This window comes from Carassius carassius, chromosome 29 (genome assembly GCF_963082965.1).
Source record: "Carassius carassius chromosome 29, fCarCar2.1, whole genome shotgun sequence".
Taxonomy (NCBI): Eukaryota; Metazoa; Chordata; class Actinopteri; order Cypriniformes; family Cyprinidae; genus Carassius; species Carassius carassius.
Genome location: NC_081783.1, coordinates 9,037,655 through 9,056,852, shown reverse-complemented (window position 1 = coordinate 9,056,852; position 19,198 = coordinate 9,037,655). Strand labels below are relative to the sequence as shown.

Below are 19,198 nucleotides of genomic sequence, written 5' to 3'. Positions count from 1 at the left end.
TGTCAGACAGTTTCCTGTGGTCTTGTCCTGGTGGTCGTCTGAGACAAGGTCTTTACAGGGGATCTGTATCTGGGGCTCTAGTTGTCCTGGTCTCCGCTGTCTTTCAGGGATGTAGCGGTCCTTTCTAGGTGCTGATCCACCATCTGGTCTGGATACGTACTGGATCCGGGTGACTGCAGTGACCCTCTGATCTGGATACAGACTGGATCTGGTGGCTACGGTGACCTCGGAATAAGAGAGAAACAGACAAATATTAGCGTGATGAAAAAAAGAAAAGATGAACTATTTATCATGAGACCGTTAACCAACACAACAAGTAAGTATTTTAGGTCAAAGGAGTTTGGCTGATAAGTTATTTAGGTACATTTTTATTTATTTATCTTATTTAATTTTTTATTTTGACAAAAAAAAAAAACTCAAAGCAACTTATAAATAAAGCAGATTATAAATAAAATCACTGGTTCATACGATTGGTGTTCTATCATTGTATAAATCACCCATAAAAGGCATAGCTTTTTAATCACAAAGAAGAGTGAATAAATGAAAAAAAAAAAAACATACTTGTGACCACAACCTAATTTTTTTTTCCTAAGTGTTGGAATCCAAATTGATGAATTAGCATTTTTCCTTATGTCTTGTCTTTTGCTATCCTGATGTTTTTACAGTTTAATTGGCTGTTTTGGGAATCTATCAGTCACACATGACTGAGCATTTGTTTTGTTATCCGTCACCACTAACAGCAAGCGTCTGACAGATCAAGGCACTCTTATGCTTAATGGTGTGTGAAGGCTGTTAAAATGCAATCAGACACAGTGTTTAGCTTATTTATTTATTTAAATCCCTTTATCCGTTATTCTGAAACAGCAGATTCAGGAAAACATTAAAGTAAAAAGCAAATCCAAGCTTTTATTATTCTGTCCTTAGCTATGTAATCAGTCTTAAATCATTTGCCTGGTGTCCATTGTACACATTAAGGAATGTTTTATGGGCTTTTACATTACAATTTACATAAGTTTGCTTTATAGCCGTAGTGCAGACATATTTCAAATGTATTGTTGCAGTTCGTATCTATGCAGTGGAAATATCAGCTGCAGTTTAAAGAAAATCACTCCTCAAATGTGCTTTGTAGCTTCCATCCATCAAGTCAAGTTCAGCTGGTTCATTGTAAATGTCTGGACCATCTTCCCATGGTATGCATGCATGCTTGAGCAGGCAGGAGTCAGTGAATGTGAACACTATATGTGTCTACATGTGTGTCTTAGTGTATGTTTAGCCTTTAGTAGAGTTGGATTGTGAAATGCTATTAGCAGAGTGACTGATCCTTACTCATGAAATGGGATGCGTATTTTGATGGCTGTTTTTAGTAATAGTTTGGGTATTTAAGAGCAATGGTGCATTTCCACCACTGGGGATGTAACTGTTTATTTGTTTATCTGCCTAGGAATGCATATATTTTCTTTGGCTCCATATCTGATATGTTAAACAAGTCAGTAGCTTATACACCAACAGCTGGGCATTGCATGACTTAATGTGTGCTGTTACTAAACAGTAAGTGAGGCATCAAAAGCACAGATCTGTATCTTGGCTGTTTACCTGATAAATACTTATGTTTTGTCATATTATAGTTCAGACTCCCACTGTACTACTGTTGTTATGCTCATTTCTATTTCTAAAAAAACACGAAAACACTGCAAAATTTCTGTCATTCCCTTATGCCATCTGTTTATTTTTTTTTCCAAATCCGGTTAAACATTTTTATTTGGTTGAAAAATTATTCTCACTGTAGATTGGAGATTATATCAGTTACTGTATATATTATCAGAATGTCTAGCCTAGCCATAATTTCTATTATGTAATTTGTGTTTCTTTAGCATTAGGGGTGAGCACATTTAAAGGGATGACAATTATTTCATTTACTCACCCTAATGTCATTCCAAACCTATAACTTTCTTCTGAAGGGACACAAAATAAGGTATTCTGAAGAATGGATTTGAGGTTAACATTTACTTGCATTGTATGAACAAAAATCAGACAGTTCTCAAAATATCTTTGTTCCACAAGAGAAAAATTCACAAATTACATGGGGGTGAGTAAATGATGACAGAGTTTTTGTTTTTTCCTGCGAACTGTTCTTTTAAGGAAGCCCTGTGTAATTATTGTCCACCAGGCAGAATCAGGCTCACATGAAACATTCTTGTTTTCAAAGACAGCTAGATGGAGTACAACAAGAAATGGATAATAGGGCCCTATACAGTAGCTCTTCCAATATCAAAGTGAATTTAAAATGTGTTTTGAGATGAACTGTGTGGAGAGCTGCATTACTGCAGTAAAGCTTGTGAGAGCTCTGTCTCTCTCTGACACACACACACACACACACACACATACATGCAGCACCCAAAATCACGGATGGGATTACAAAGAGCCCTCCACAAGAGAACCAGCACAACTGTAGCAGAAAAGAAGCCTTTTAAGAGAAGATGTCTTGTGTTGGGTCAGATACAGATGTGCCTATCCGTGTGTTTAAGAGAGGGTGAGGTAAAGATTCAGTGGAAATGTGAGCATTTGCTCTTAGTACCAGCAGACTTGGAATTTGTCTGTTGTAGCAGCTGGTGTGTCGTCTCTTGCCAGCGATTTCTGCTATTATATGAAAGTTTATCCTCAGAACATTTTTACTCCGGCAGGTCAGTATGAGATTAGAGGGGTTTCGAGACGTTAATGTGGCCACCCACCCTGATGAGAATGGGTTTCCGACTTAGCATGAGCTGGTTTGTGTGGTGAGAAGTCAGAAGCTGACACATAGCCCTTAATTAGCTCGATCTTTTATGGAATAGTACAACTACTGGGTACTAAAGCTATTTTCAGAATTTTGTTTTTGTTCCAAAATGGGGACTAAATTGCACAATGTTGAACTTCTTGGTCTGGTTCACATTCACTAAGCAACATTTCAAAACAGACCAAAATTTGTTTATTTATCTTTTCTTTTTTAATTAGTTATATTTTTAGATTTTTTTTCTTTGCAGTTTCACAAAATGTAGGTTGACATCTAATACTAGCCAGTATTAGATGCAGCAAGTTCACAGAATGGCAGAGCTGCCTTTAAATGCACCTAAATTATTTATTTATCATCAGCTATCATTTCTATACATAACTCCATATCATGTATGTAACCCACAAATTTGACTATCATTTCCTAATCACTCATTGTGTTCGTCTTTTGAATGACTATTGAGAAAAATAGCAACACCCTGAGCTAAGACAATGTCTAATTGGTCAAGACTACTTTTGGGATGTGTCCAACAGCATAGTTTAAAAACTTAGGTCACCAAATTAGATTTTGCCTTAGGGCTTTTTTATCTTTCTTTGCTTTTTGCCATCCTTTTTTGCATTCTTTGAGCGCTCTTTCTGCGTTCTTCGGCCTGCACGCCTGCTGCTACATAATCACGATGAGAAGAAAAACTATCTTGACTCATTACATTCTTTTATTCCTTTACTTTAGTTATTTTCCTTTCCATTGAGAGTTTTATGTTCTGAGTTAAGTTGAAACCCCTTTCTGCAATAACAGCAACAAGGGAATCCCCTAAATAAGCAACTCGCGTACCTCCAGATTCTAGAACTGGTGCATTTAATATAAATTTTAACCATGTTGAGGAACTCAGTGCGAGGGTTAAGTAAATGATTCATGGTTGTTCAGGTCTATGCTATTGCACATAATGCTATAAACTTGGGATTTCACATTTTTGCTCTTAAACTCTTCACTCACTTTCTCTTTTCCTGCAACTTGTGTGAATGTGTGAGTGCATAAGCATATGTAATATGTTTTAGATTAGTTTATATTTTTTTAGATTTAACCAATAAAATCTTATTTAAATTGAGAAAAGTATCTTGTGTTTTGTTCTTACATGTTAATGTCCTAAACTGCCGATCTTGTTACTGTGCTAATTAATGTTTTCACTATATTTTTGAATTTTAATATCCATTGCAGAGTTGATGTTATATAGCTTGTTCAATGAATCACTGGCTGACTCGGTTATCAGCCTTAAAAAAAAGTTATTCTGTCTAAATTCCCTATAAAATAAAAAATAATTCCCTTTGAGCTACATTTAACCTGTTTCCCTTTCAAACATTAGCCTTATAGTGTGATAAGAAGCTCTTTCAGAAAGGCTCTGGAAAACAAAATATGAAGGTTTTTATCAGGAGCTGACGTTTGCACATGAGCATTGGTATTGATCAGTCTTTCAGACTAAAATGATTTTTATAAAATGAAATCCTTTTGTGAAAATCCAGCATTGAAATTACCCTCGTTTGTGAGGCAGTCCAATGTAAAATGATTGGCAAAATCATATAGGACCTCACCGATTTTTTTTTGTTGTTTTTTTTTTGGGGGGGGGGGGGGGGGTATTTCTTTCAAAAATGAAACTTAACCACAGTTTCCTCAGCAGCTCAGATGGAGGGAGTCTATGGAGACTCCTATGATCATCTGTGCATCCCAAAGCACAACACTCCTAATGCCCCTTTAGTGTAGTAGTAGCAACAGCAAGAAAACAGTAATGGTGCAACTGTGTTCAAACGCTTATAAGTGATTTTTGCATAATGGGTCCCCTTTAAGGTCTCTATCAGATTGTTTTGAGGTGGATCAGATTATTTTAAGATTATTCAGATATAACCATGGTATAGCAATGATGTTAAAACAAAACTGAGGTATTTCCAAGGTAGTGTTTTGTAAGCATCTGTTCTTGACAGAAATCTTTAGTACGTGTTTTGCATAACAAAGATCTTGATATTTATTACAATTTCCTCTCCCAGTTTCTAAAGTTGAAATCATCCAAAATGTTATTGGGCAGTAAAACAAAAATGTTCAAAAGCACCAATAACAGGAACATTTTCCGTTATAAGGAAGGCAGCGGTTAAACTGAGCCTACATTTTATGAGAAAACTCAATGGCTACCTGTCATAGATACCCTATTAGTGTGATTGCTGACTGTCTTCTGCTATTTCGCAGATGATGTCATGTCTAAATCAAGGCCCTTCTGGTCAGAGGTAAGTTACAGAGAACCAAAGCCATGTCTAACTATGTAAACAGAGCGCTGTGGTGAAAGTAAGCATGAGGCAGGCAGTACACCAGACCTCCATTAGAGAATAACACGCACACGTGTTTTGCTTAATTGAAGACCACACCAAATTGTTAAAGGATGTGGTCTGTATACAACATGAGCAAGCTTTGTGTGTGTGGCCAGGACCGCAAACACAAGTATGCAAGCAGCTGACGTGTCGGAAGAGTTTAATTTAGTTTCTTACACACAAACAGACGCACTTTGTTTGAGAAAAGCCACAAAGATATTTTAGCCTTGTTTGGGCCTAGTATGGTTGGCTAGATTTAATAGGGACGTTTGTATTCTTCCATCTTCCTCTCATACAAAACCATTAAACCCAGGCAACGTTGTTTTTAGATTAGCAGGTAATGTTAAATAGCAATGGTCTCTCTCCCTTCAACTTGGCATGTGTAATGTAAAATGTCCTTTCTACATTAATATGCATAGACAACTGTAACTAAGTTTGTTTGGACTCCATTGACCTTCACAATGTCTTTTGTGTTCATAGTAGAAAGTCATAGAGGTTTGGAATGACTTAAGGGAGATTTTAACAAATAACAATGTTATATATATATTAATTTACAAATTTACAAAGAACAGTGGTGAACAGTTGATCACCATAGTGGTTGTAGGAATCTGCATGACTTACAGTGTCTCAGCTCCACATGCTTTTATTTTCCCAGTTGTTGCTGTTAATTTTAGACCTGGCATAAAGCGTGAGTAAAGTGGAGTTGAAGAAATAATGTACCGCCCTGATGATACTTGATCTGATAATCATTTTAAAAGTGACGAGCTTAAGCTCACAGTCAGGCGTTCAGCAGTATAAACCACATGAAGTGAGACATTAGAAAAAGCTTGTGGAGAGAGACAGAGGAAACAGTCATGCTAACTTCAGAATCAAATTTCCTGTCAGGCAAGTGCTTCCCAAAGACATTCGTACACACATTATATTCACCCACCCACCAAGTGGGTTAGTTCAATGTCGACATTTGGCCATGCGATAGCATCTGTGGATGTTATGGAGCTCTCTGAGAGGATGTGTTAATGGATGAGCCTCATTCTGTGAGCTGTGGAAAGGGAAGGTTTTGGTGCCCTGTTAGGATCTTAATCGGGTCTTGGTGAAGTGCCTGTAGGATTCTGTTACTCAATGACACAACAGCAACCTAATGCTCACACAGCATTTGAAGAGATTTAGTTTAGCCAAGCTTTACTTAAACATGCTCTTTACCACAGTATAATTGTAAAAAGAATTAGACAAATGTACAGGATTAGTCAGGATTGTGGGGGTGACCAATCCAATTCACATTTAAAGGAACTGTTTACTCAACCCAAAACTGAATGATTTACTTGGAACACAGAGAGAGTTTAGCTGAAAGTTCACTGCTCTGTTCCTTACAATGAAAATAAATGGTGACAGGTGCTGGCAGATTACAAAAAGCAACATAAAAGTAGTTAATGTGACATGCCTGCTAAATTCAAAATCTTCTGTTACACACACACCTAAAATGATGTGGATCAGCTGTATGGAATTCCTTGATTTATGCATTTACTTTTTTCTTTTTTTTAAATAATGCTTCTGAATTTGACAAAGAAAATAATAGTGGAAAAAGAAAATAAGATTGTGAATGTAAATTGTGAATGTTGTGAAACAAATATATTGGAAAAAAGGTTTGCCATTTAAGTGATGCTAAATGGCCAACAGGAACTGAGCAATTCAGTGAGTTAAAGCATCAGACTCCTGTGGTGAGTCTCCATAAGGAGCATCTGCGAGGCAGATTGTACCATTCCAAATAAGTCGAGGCTTTTGAAGCCAAATTATTTTTTAATGGTATGATACATTCCCATGCTGCGTTCCCCTCACTTGTCTCTCCCCACTCCTTTTCTATTCTTCTCCCTCCTTCTCTTTGCTGCCCAACTGAAAACCTTAAAGCAATAAATATGAAAAAGCCAGAACTGGAATTTACAGCACCTGTAGTTACTGCCACAAACCCTTTAATCATGAGCAGATGTACTGTAGGAGCAACTTAAAAGTAGGGGGTGAAATCAGCATACACACAGGTGGGTGTGGGGTGGGGGTTAGCGTGGGGTACAGTTTCACCAGCCGGCTGCAGTCAGCTCCCGACATATGGGGGATTAAAACACAGACAACGCCTGAACAAGTCCCTTGGAATCAGAAACATTAGCACTTTTTGTTGTTAAATGCTGTTACGGGCACTAGCATTAACTTTCTAGAGTGAAATAAATACGGACATCAAGGCCTTCTGCCAGACAACTGGGAAATATGAATTGAGTGAAATGTAGTGCTATTACGCCACATTTCCAACAGGAGGTTTCAAAAGAGTTTTTATGAGCTTGGTTGATTGTAATACACATTTCTGTGAGAAGAAACACTGCAGTTTCTGAACCCCAAATATATTTGATCCTGATCAGAGTGGACTGCGAAAAGAAGTAGGAGCTTTGGTTTCAGTGCACCAAACCATCAAAACGTAATATTTTACCCACTGCATTTCTCTTTGATTGAAACCTAAATGTGCGTTGTTCGATTAGAGGGATAGTTTACCCAAAATTAATGATTCTGTCATCATTTACCTGCGTGTCATCCCAAGCCCGTATTACTTTATTCTGTGGAGCGTAAGAATTTGGTTAAGGTTGTTTAGTGTCACTTTGTGGTAAAGAGTAATATATTCTTGTTTCTCTGTTTTTGTTTGTATTTAGACACTTGTCTACGTCCAGACAAACATGCTCACATACATGTCTGGGCTGTCTTTGTTTCTACCGCGTCCAGGTTAATATTTAAACTCCAGACTCAGTCGGAGGTCTAACATGTGAACAAGGCACAATGGTAGCACTGTGAGCCCTTATTTATTCATGCTCAGCTTCCTACCTTAATCAACGTAGTGCTCTCCTCAAGAGAGAGAGAAGAAGGGAAAAAAAAGAGAAATGGGTCAAGGAAAAGTCATGTTTGAGGTAATGCACCCAAGGGGCCAGCCTCTGATCATTATATGACATTATTTAACCCAGAGATGAGGTCATCTTAAAGCACAGACATGTAACTCTTTCAATCCTTACTAAGCCTAAAATTCAAAAATCAAATAAGGAAGTTTTAGTGTCAAGGCTGAGGTTCAGTTTCTAATGACAAACCTTCATTTGATCATTAACCGTCAACCATTATTATATTTGTGCGCTTTGGTGTTTGAAGCAGTGGTGTTTCTTATCAGGACCATTTAAAGTGGTTTGTTGGGGTTCTAGATATAGAATGTTACTAAATCCTAGGTTGCACAAAATGTATGGGTTCTTTTTAATAATGAATGTGAATACAAATTGAATTTGCCCTGCATATCATTAAGTAAAATTTTAATTGACAGGAAGATTAATTTTAATGAGCTGGAATTAAGTGCAGTCACACATGGAGAGTTTTGCAACATGATAAACAATTAGATAATGTAGTCTGATAAATTGTACCTATATACACTATCAAAAATAAAGCTTCTTAAATGGTTTTCACTACCAAAGAAGGTTTTTGGGTTACCAAAGAACCTTTCAGTGAAGAGTTCTTAATATAACTATTTTACAATGTATAGAACCTTTTATGCCATTGAAAGGTTCTATATAAAGGGATAGTTCACCCAAAAATGAAAATTTGTCATTAATTATTCACCCTTTTGTCGTTCCAAACCTGTAAGACCTTTGTTCATCTTCAACACAAATTAAGATATTTTTGATGCATTTCAAGAGCTCTCTGACCCTCCCATAGACAGCAAGGATCGTAACACGATCAAGGCTCAGAAACATAGCGTCGAGATCGTTAAAATAATCCATGTGACATGAGTGGTTCAACCAAAATTGTACGAAGCTATGAGATTACTTTTTGTGTGCAAAGAAAACTAAAATAACAACTTTATTCAACAAATCATCTGCTCCGTGTCACCCACGCCATTTTGGAGAGTATTACATACCACTGATGTCACCTGGATTGTTTTAACCATCTTCATGCTACTTTTCTAAGCATTGATCGTGTAAGGATCCTTGCTGTCTATGGGAGAGTCAGAGAGCTCTCGGAATGCATCAAAAATATCATAATTTTTTATTCGAAGATGAACGAAGGTCTTGTGGGTTTGGAACGACATGAGGGTGAGTAATGAATGAAAGGATGTTCCTTTTTTTGGTGAACTATCCCATTAATGGCAATATAGATAGCAATAAAGAACCTTTATTTTTAAGACGGAGTATGTCACCCACATGATGAATTTAATTGAAATTAATTTGGTGGTATTCATTTAACTACATCTGCTCTAGTTACATTAGCATTTTAATAACAAGGTATGTTTATACCGTATACCTCCTTCCAAGATCTTGTAACAGTTAACAATCATAGGCTTCAATAAGAGAAGGCCTGTTTTAATGCCAGAAACCTAAGAGAATTATAAACATTAATACAGGGCTTGACAAGAAGCTGTCAGTCTGCTGGGCAAATGCTGAAACATGCTGAGGAAAAATGCCCTTTCTTTCTCATTTCAACTAACTTCAAAGACCTTGGCAGCTGTTGCCGTCTCCTGATCTGTTTATATAACTGAGTCCATAAAGGGTTTAGGCTTGTGTTGCAAACAGATCTGAGGTGTTCAACACTGTTCCACGGGCCTTGGGCTCTTTTGTTTGGATATGTTTCACACAAAATACTTCTCAACTCTGAAGAGCATGAGTGATCTTGCTTTACATCCCTAACATTGACAATGTGTCTATTCTACGTGGGCAATAATTTGCAGGGCATGCCAGGTTTCTGCGCACCGAGTGCAATTTTTTGGAAGGTACTTTTCGGATGTGCACACAGTTTCTGTTCAAAAGTGACTTGTGTATTGTCTTTCACATCTCCTCCCCGGAGTGCAATTAATCACAGCATGAGAAAAAGACATCAAAGCAGTCAATGTCATGTTTACAGAGAGAAATTATACGAGTCTTTTCTTTTTTCCACTCAAAATTTTTCCTCCTGCCTACAAGTCACACAGAGTCAAACATATTGAATTTTGATGGTCTTAACAGATTGTTTTTTTTTTTTTATCTCTTTCTCTCTGCTCTTTACGGATGTCAGAGTGATCATATTTCTATCTCTTGTGGTTGTGGACACACCTCAGGGGTTAAAGCTGTTCCCCAGAACTTTCCGAAACCCCAGTGGTTCAGTCATTTCTCTTCCAGTGACTCCTGAAACATCATTCAGCCCTTTACTGCTGCTTGTGATGGGATCTGTCATCCAGACCATGGAGGGAATAAGTCATCCGTCAATCCTAATACAAAAAAAATGAAAATCGAATGAATTTTGTCATTTACTCATCCTAATTTTGTTCCAAGGATTTCTTTCTTTTGTGAAAATACAGAAGAAGACATTTGATGAGAATTTTTGTCCATACAGTGAAAGTGAAACCTGTTTAAGACCCCCATTTTGCTTATAAGATAATTAGCACTTGCTGGAAAGGAAGCAATGACTCATTTTTGAAAGCTTATCATCTGTTATGTACTATATTGATGTCTGCAAATACAGCACAGGAAAATGCTGGGCGGTTTGTTACTTTTGAAGGTGAATAGTTCCAGTGTTATGTAATTCAGATAAACCAGAAAGAGCATTACAGATCTTGTACCATCACTGTAACTGATCAAGATACCTATTGACACCCTGACATTGTCACACAAATTGAGGGAGCCGTGTGTATATTTGTGTGTTCAGGGAGTGGAGCGTGAATGAAAATCTGTATGCATTTCCCTTGGGTGGGCTGTGAATGTGACAGGCCTGTAAAAACCAGCACTGGTGTTGCATTTCAACAGCTGTCTGTTTGCATCAAACATCTTTTCTGAACCTAGTACACAACAGGATAAGATAGATTTCAATCCTCCTTGCAGAATTCAAGTCCAGTTCATTTTATTGGACAGGCAACAAGCATCCCTTTCTAAGAATTGTTTCTATCTAGTTTGGAACAGTACTTTTAGGTTGGTTCTTTATTAGTTCTCTTTGCTGTGATTTAAACGTTGTGAAATGTTGGCTAGAGTTCATCAGCACTTGTGAGCTTTTCTTACCCCATTTAACCCTGGCTTAATGTCCTTTTAAACCCCAGGTGAAGGCTGGTTTTTAACAGGTTAGCCAGTAATTCACACTTCTATTGACTTGACAGTGGTTTATGAAACCTGAATGCTATTATGCACTGTGAAACACTGTGATGTTAAACGATGTTAAACCGATCAAAACCCCTCGTTGGTTACCTTATTAAATATTCATGCACTTTGTATATTCACACAAAAACAGTTTCTGTGTCTGAAGGGACAGACAGAACCAGTACAGATATGCATGGTAACATTTCTACTGCTAGATAATGTTGTACTTGTCCAATCTATGTTTTTAATATCATAAATATGCAAAGAAGCATATTAACTTCACCAATCTCGAATCCTGACTTTCAAAGATTAATTACTTACCCAGAATTAAATTGTGAAACATGGATTAAGTGTTAAGAATAAATGACCTTTGGTTAACTATCTCAAGTGTAAAGCCTGTTGAAAGTCAGCAATGTATTCTTTGAGCTCATTTTCCCATCCTGGCAAAGTTGCTGGTAAAAGGTGCTTTTATTTGTGCTTTATTGAGGAAGCCATTATAGTTTCTTCCTCTTGGGAGGAACAACTCTGGAAATCTTGTCATAACAGAGTAGCAAGTAAATCAGTATGTTATAATTTCTGAACTTTTAAATGACTAAACTCTTGGCATACCTCACCTCAGTCATGCTGCTAAACCCAGCTCAAAATGACTTTCTCGGCCTTGGATTCTCTGAACTGTTAAACTATCAGAGCTCTTAAAGATACAATTGATTGTAGCAGAACAATCTGTCCTAGTAGCCTTCACAAGTTCCCTCCACCCAAACAATGTTTTTCGACATAGCTTTAATTCTTATCTTACTGCTACAACTAGGAATGTCATTGCCAGCTGAAGTGTCACTATAAATAAAACTTTATAGCTGCTGATTGATTGTTTTAATCTAGATCTATAATGTAACACTATTACGGTGAAGCAACATCAAAGCACAACATTGCTTTGATAGACAGGGGTTTATTAGGTGTATGCTGTGTTAGCAAAAGGAAGAACATCATTCTGCTGGTTTTATGGTATTGACAAGGCAAAATAATTTCAGAGGTTTCCTTTTATTGCTTCCTTAATGTGATTATCAGGTTTACAGTTAATCAATGCTCAATAAAAAAAAAATCCTTTCTATTTGTGATAATTTATTTAGTATTCACACAGTGCACTGCATAATCCATATTATTTGGGTTGTAGTAGAAGCTAAATCTAGTTTGATGTTAATTTGCATTAAGAGCTATTCACAAATGACTACAATGTGTTCTTTCTTCACTATGATGAGTTATACAGGTTCAAAAAATTTTTAATGAACCTCTTTTTTTTCTCCCTCTCTCTGTTCTGTAGGAGTTCATGATTCTCAACACGAAAAGGTCCTCAGTGCCACTGGGGATGGAAATATTCAAAGTCCTGACTTCCCCAACACTTATCCCCGGAATACAGTTATAGTGTGGCGGCTGGTGGCAGTCACGGAAAGTTCCAGGATCCAGCTGACCTTTGATCCTCGCTTTGGTCTGGAGGACGCCGAGGACGGCATTTGCAAGTAAGAGACACTGACCTTTTGGTCACTGGTAAGACCTCACGTGCACATTAGAGAAAGACAAAATCTTAACATGTATAATGTAGAAGACAGACAATAAAAGAGTAAAAAAAGACAATTAAAGACATTTACATTACATTTACTCAGCTTGTGGCCTTAGATATCAAAATGTTGTTGTTGTTTTCATGTATTTTAAACATAATTGCCTACAGTCCACATCATCATCATCATTATTATTATTATTATTAGTCACTTTTTTTGGTCTATTTACCAACCAACATATTTGGCAGTTGCATTGCATCTTGCCATTAAATTTTTTGGGGAGGAGGATTGTCACTTCATGACATGGCATGTTTCTGTAACTTATTTTATTTTATTTTATTTTATTTTATTTTATTTTATTTTATTTTATTTCATTTTTCATTTTTCATTTTTCATTTCATTTTTCATTTCATTTTTCATTTCATTTCATTTCATTTCATTTTATTTTATTTTTTCTATCTCATGGCTGTGACTTTCTAGTACAAGTCAAAGCTGCCGGTTGATTTGAACTGGCGGGTTGCAATATAGAATCAAGGCTGGACCAAAACTGTATATTGAGGATGAGATTTAGAAAATTTGAGAGCTTGAAAAATTCCTGGGTGTTTCCTTTCAGACACTCAAATATTTGCTTAGCATTATGCGACAAATCAGCACTACTAAACAAGCAGCATCAGGCATCCATTGCACTCTCTTGACAGGGTCAGACGTAAGATAAATCGCCCATATACAATGCAGCGGTATAAGTGTATGTGGAGAAGCAGGGGGAATTACAGTGGAGATGTATGTGCTTGTTGTGACCGAGTCCATTTTTTTAAGATTTAGAGTCGAAAGGAGGCCATTTGGGAGATTGGCTGTGCTGTAAAAAGGCTGATGAATAATGAAAAGCCCACCCCTAGAGTGATTATGTTCAGTTATATATTTATTTTTTCCAATGACATAAAGAACAGCCCTACTTTGTGCATATTTAGTTCCTAGTCTCCTACGTAACTCCATAGCATCTGTTTGAGATTCTGGAGACCCGTACGATCAGAGATGTACACTCACACACAGTGTAGGTCACACAAAGCCCAGCCAGCCAATCCACATTAAAGATCCTTTCAATTACAGGCTAGCTTTCCTTCCTTCCTTCCAGGCCTCTGTCCATGCCTCTGTTGTGCTGTATAGTGCAATCAATTGCAGACGTGCACATCTGTGAATTTCTGCTTCCCAGAATCTAGATGATGACCTTCCCATAGCTGGTGGTTTCATGTGGAAAAAATGTTCGTAGACCTCTTCTAATTATTGATAAATAGTACTATTTTTGTATTAATGCCCTACTGACTTGTACACATTATCTGTGAAAGGTTCTTCATTGTCTGCAAGCCTAATGTGTGAAATAGTGTTACAGTAAATCAGTGTAGTTTTATTTCTTGTCAATAATCAATTACATAATGTGCTTTCATACAGGTTTGTTAGCAAGCCTATGGAGTCTTGCCAGCTATGTGTGTAGCGCCTCCTAGTGGCTTCATGTTAACTGGATATGAACACTTTTTTTGTGGTTAATGAAGTAGTTCAGCAAAAAAATGCAAATTTGCTGAAAATGTACTCATCATCTTGGCCTGAGGGTGTTTCTTTATTGCAACAGATTCTGAGCATTTGCAATACATAATTTGCTTACCAATGGATCCTCTAATGTGAATGGGTGCCGTGAGTTCAAACAGCTGATAAAAACATATTGTTTTGATATAATGTAGCAAATGTTGTTCGATTTAATGCTATTCTGTTATTTCTATACTTTTTGCTTTTTTGTTAGCATTATCCACTACCATATTAAGTGATTTCAGCAGGAAAACACTAGTTTTTACACCAATTTAATATTCTCAGAATTTTTGATGGTGGCTTACAATTAGTAATATGCTTTGTTCTCTGCCTATAAACATATCAGACAGATCAGTGAACATAATAGAACAGGACCCTTTGGCAACAACAATGATGCTATACATCTATGCTTGTCCACTTTGTTTAAATCACAGGCTGTGGCCTTGAGGAGCAAGTGTAGGGTTGGGGTTTTTGCAGTGAGTGTATTTGACCTGGAAAGAGTTTGTGTGGGTTTGTGTTGTGTGTTTTATACTTGGCAGCCATGCAGTGACGGGGGTCTGTATGATTGCACCAGCAATAAATCATTAAAGTCATTATTATACAAGTGATACAAGCACTCACTTACAATATGTGTGTATATAATATATATATAAGCCAAATCCAGATACTGTACACACCATGCAACTTTCCCTTCACAACTTCCATGCCGTCCTACTTTTTTAAATAGAGCAACCACATATTGAAAAGCAGTAAAATAATTAATAGACAGTTGATGAAGAAAAAAGCCCCTTCTGTTTAGATCGAATCAAAGGAACTGGGCTGGAATAAACTGTAATAAAGCTGCATGCTGAATCCTATCACACTGCCTCAAAGCCCAGCCCAGAGCCGACAGGCCACTACAGACAATTCTCATCTTCCTGTGTGTGTGTTTGTTCCGACCCACAAGAAAACTAGGCCAGATTTTCTGTGCTTGTTAGAATTTTTTTTTTTACAATGTTGGTTCTGTCTTTGATGGAAGGCCGAAGGTTGTTGAAAGGTAACATATAAGATATAAGATAGTCATCTATCTGTTGACAACTATTAGGAATTTTGATCAGCATTACATCATTTAATGTATAGAAGTATTTGTCATTGAGGTTTATGGTGATAAGGACTTTTCTCTACAGACTGAATTGTATAATAAAGAATCATAATAGTTTAATCTAGTAGACTTTTTTTGAAACTGTGGACCACTCACTTGAATTTAAAATTCATGAAAAGCACCAACATTAAGTAATATTTTGTATGCAACAAAATAACATTAATTTTTAACATTTGTGATATACTGAACAAAATTATAAACGCAACACTTTTGTTTATGCCACCATTTTTCATGAGCTGAACTTTTTCTATGTACACAAAAGGCCTATTTCTCTCAAATATTGTTCACAGATCTGTCTAAATCTGTGTTAGTGAGCACTTCTCCTTTGCCGAGATAATCCATCCACCTCACAGGTGTGGCTTATCAAGATGCTGATTAGACAGCATGATTATTGCACAGGTGTGCCTTAGGCTTGCCACAATAAAAGGCCACTCTAAAATGTGCGGTTTTAGCACAATGCCACAGATGCTGCAAGTTTTGAAGGAGCGTCCAATTGGCATGCTGACTGCAGGATAGTCCAACAGAGCTGTTGGTCTCGACCTGACTGCAGTTCGTCATTGTAACCGACTTGACTTCATATTCGATGGCGGCTGGCACTTTGGAGAGGTGTTCCCTCATGGATGAATCTCGGTTTTCAAGTCCAGTTCAAGTCAAGTTTGCTGATGTCAACGTTGTGGATCAAGTGGCCCATGGTGGCGGTGGGGTTATGGTATGGGCAGGCATATATTATGGACAACGAACATAGGTGCATTTTATTAATGGCATTTTGAATGCACAGAAATACTGTGATGGGATCCCAAGGCCCATTTTTGTGCCATTCATTCACGACCATCATGATAATGCACGGCCCCATCAAGGAATCTGTGCACAATTCCTGGAAGCTGAAAACATCCCAGTTCTCACATGGCCAGGACACTCACTAGACATGTCATCCATTGAGCATTTTGTGGGATGCTCTTGATCGGTGTATACGACAGCATGTTCCAGTTCCTGCACATTTTAGAGTGGCCTTTTAATGTGGCCATCCTAAGGGTGCACCTGTGCAATAATCATGCTATCTAATCATCGTTATGTCACACCTGTGAGGTGGATTATCTCTAGAAAGGAGAAGTGCTCACTAACACAATTTAGACAGATTTGTGAACAATATTTGAGAGAAATAGGCCTTTTGTGTACGTAGAAAAGGTCTTAGATCTTTGAGTTCAGCTCATGAAAAATGGGGGCAAAAACAAAATAATGCATCAATATTTCCACAAAACTATTAAGCAGCACGAATGTTTTCAACATGTATAATAATAAGAAATTTTTGTTGTGCAGCAAATCAGCATATTACAATAATTTCTAAACGATCATGTGACACTGAAGAATAGAGAATTGACGGCTGAAAATTCAGCTTTGGTCAAAGGAATAAATAACGGTTTTATATTTAATATATTTGAAAACAATTTTCAATTGTAATTATATTGTATTAATATATTTTGGCATAATCTATAGCACGATTTCTCTAATATGATTACTTGACATCTTTTGCAATCATTTAATAGAGAGAATGATTAAGCTTATGAAGTGGTGTTGGTTTGTAACGCTATTAGCTGAAATCTCGTAATGTGGCTTGTTTTTAAGCATTGTTTAAATGGATTCAAGACAATCCAGTGTTTGTTTTCTGATGCTGTGCCATATTTTCTAAAAGATATCAGCGGTACTTTCTTCTGTCCTACTTTAGCTTCTGTGGAGTGAATGTATGCATGTAAACCTGGTAATAGTGAAATCAAATTAAATTATTGATGAGCCATCTGCCTCAAGTGTCACTGGAATGAGACGAACCCCTCTGCTTTGTGGTCTTGTGAGGTAGAACAGAGAAACAGACGGAGTGAAACATGTATTCATTAGCTAATGTGTGATGTTGCCTTAACATTTCATTTTGGCTAATTGCAGTTTATATGTCGTTTTACTTTGTGAGCACTAAATATTTATATTGACCTTTATTGCAAAGCAGTTGCTGTTTAATGGTTTTCTTCTACACCTACGGGTGTATCGGTCTACACTAATTCATAAGAGATCTTTCAGCCCTCAGGCCTTTTTTTCCTGTGTATTGGCTTTGTGGAAATCAAACCTGTATGTGTCGAAAATCAGGGGTTTAATGTCTTTTTTTTATTTTTTTTTATTTTTTTTCATTAAGTGCTTGATGACCTATTGTTTTAATTGAATGTGGTTTGAAACTTTAGTGTCAGGCTGGGCAGAGAGTAAACAATACAAACTCCAAAAAGCCAAACGGCTGTGCTGGCACATAAACGTATTTTTGTCCAATCAAATGATTAGTACCAGGCTTTGGCAGCAGCCACTGAAACCACCATTTATTGAACACTGCAGGAGCATTGAGGCCATGCAGGCAAAAATAACACAACCTCAACAATGCTCTCTCTTCTTTTCTTTATTAAATTTTTTTTTATAAATAAATAAATGCTCAGGCCACTTTGTTCAGTTCAAGTTGCATCAAAGACTGTAATTTAGGGCCTGCAAAGAAGGCAATGAGAGACATAAAGGGTGAGTTGACTTAAATTACACCAATAAATGCAAAAATCTGCAATACAGTTAAAAAATGTATACTTACATCTAGTTCATTTTTTAAATACAAGTCTAATAGAAAATTCAGCCATTGCACCAGTCCTCTCCATCAACAGATATATATATATATATATATATTTTTTTTTTTTGCTACAGTACCCAAAACCACTCTGATGTTTTTGACCATCTTTGCATTATTGCATAAATTCCTTTAGTAAATAGGGCGCTTAAACAATTAGTTTATAGACAATTTAAGTTATGCCATTTCAGAAGATGGCTTAGATTAAATCATTAAGAGCCTGATGAACTGTTAAGGATTGAGAGATAAGCAATGTCAGTATAAGAAAATGTTGAGTTAGATTGACTTCTCATGGCATGTTGATTTAGAACATTGTCAAACTATAGCCAATAAGTGCCTAAATAATATAAAATACATTCCATATATATCCTATGTACACAAGTATTTGTTAACTATGATGTTACTCTATTGCACCAATTTTGCACAGATGGCACAAAATGCCCCCCCCCTCCCCACAGTAAACTTAATTTAAAGGGGTTACAGTGGTGTTTCGTGTGTTCAGAGTTGTTCACAGAGTTAAAGAGATGGATTCTCATGCTAAACATGTCCGAAGTTTTAAAAAATAATTTAGAAAAATGACAGAGAATTTCTGTGCCGAAAATCTTACTTCCGGGCTGGTACAAGTTTCGGCTGTTTTTTTTTTATCGTGAATCTAATAACATAGTCGAAAACGAAAGTCCTTATATGAGCATTTCTTCTGGAAAAGCGCACCCGCGCACACATATTGACCAGAGGAGAGCAAGACCGCGCACATCAACGCGCTTCAAAATCGTCTGCAGCGCTGCATAGGATTTGTTCGAGAATGCCTAAAAATAAGTGCATTTTTGGATGTAAGGGAAAGTTTACCATGTTCAGCTTCCCAAGAACCCAGTGTTACATGAATAGTGGATGCAGTTTGTTGTTCCGGTGCAGCAACGGAGTTTATCAAGTGCGCTTGTGTGTTCTGGTCATTTGAGCGACAAATGTTTTATAAACAAGGCCCAAGTCGACGTTGGATTTGCCCATCGTTTGCTATTAAAACACGGAGCCATCCCTGTGATAACAGACTCCATTC

The 19,198-nt window shown here is 37.0% G+C and overlaps 1 protein-coding gene across 2 annotated transcripts in view; it reads left to right on the top strand.

Annotated features, from left to right (window-relative positions):
* The window catches only part of pdgfc (platelet derived growth factor c), a 54,813-nt gene that overhangs the window by 19,500 nt on the left and 16,115 nt on the right, over positions 1-19,198 (top strand). For both annotated transcript variants that reach the window (XM_059515792.1, XM_059515791.1), the window contains one exon: positions 12,547-12,742. In XM_059515792.1, the coding sequence (XP_059371775.1) occupies positions 12,547-12,742 (196 nt within the window). The remainder of the gene's footprint in view (positions 1-12,546; positions 12,743-19,198) is intronic.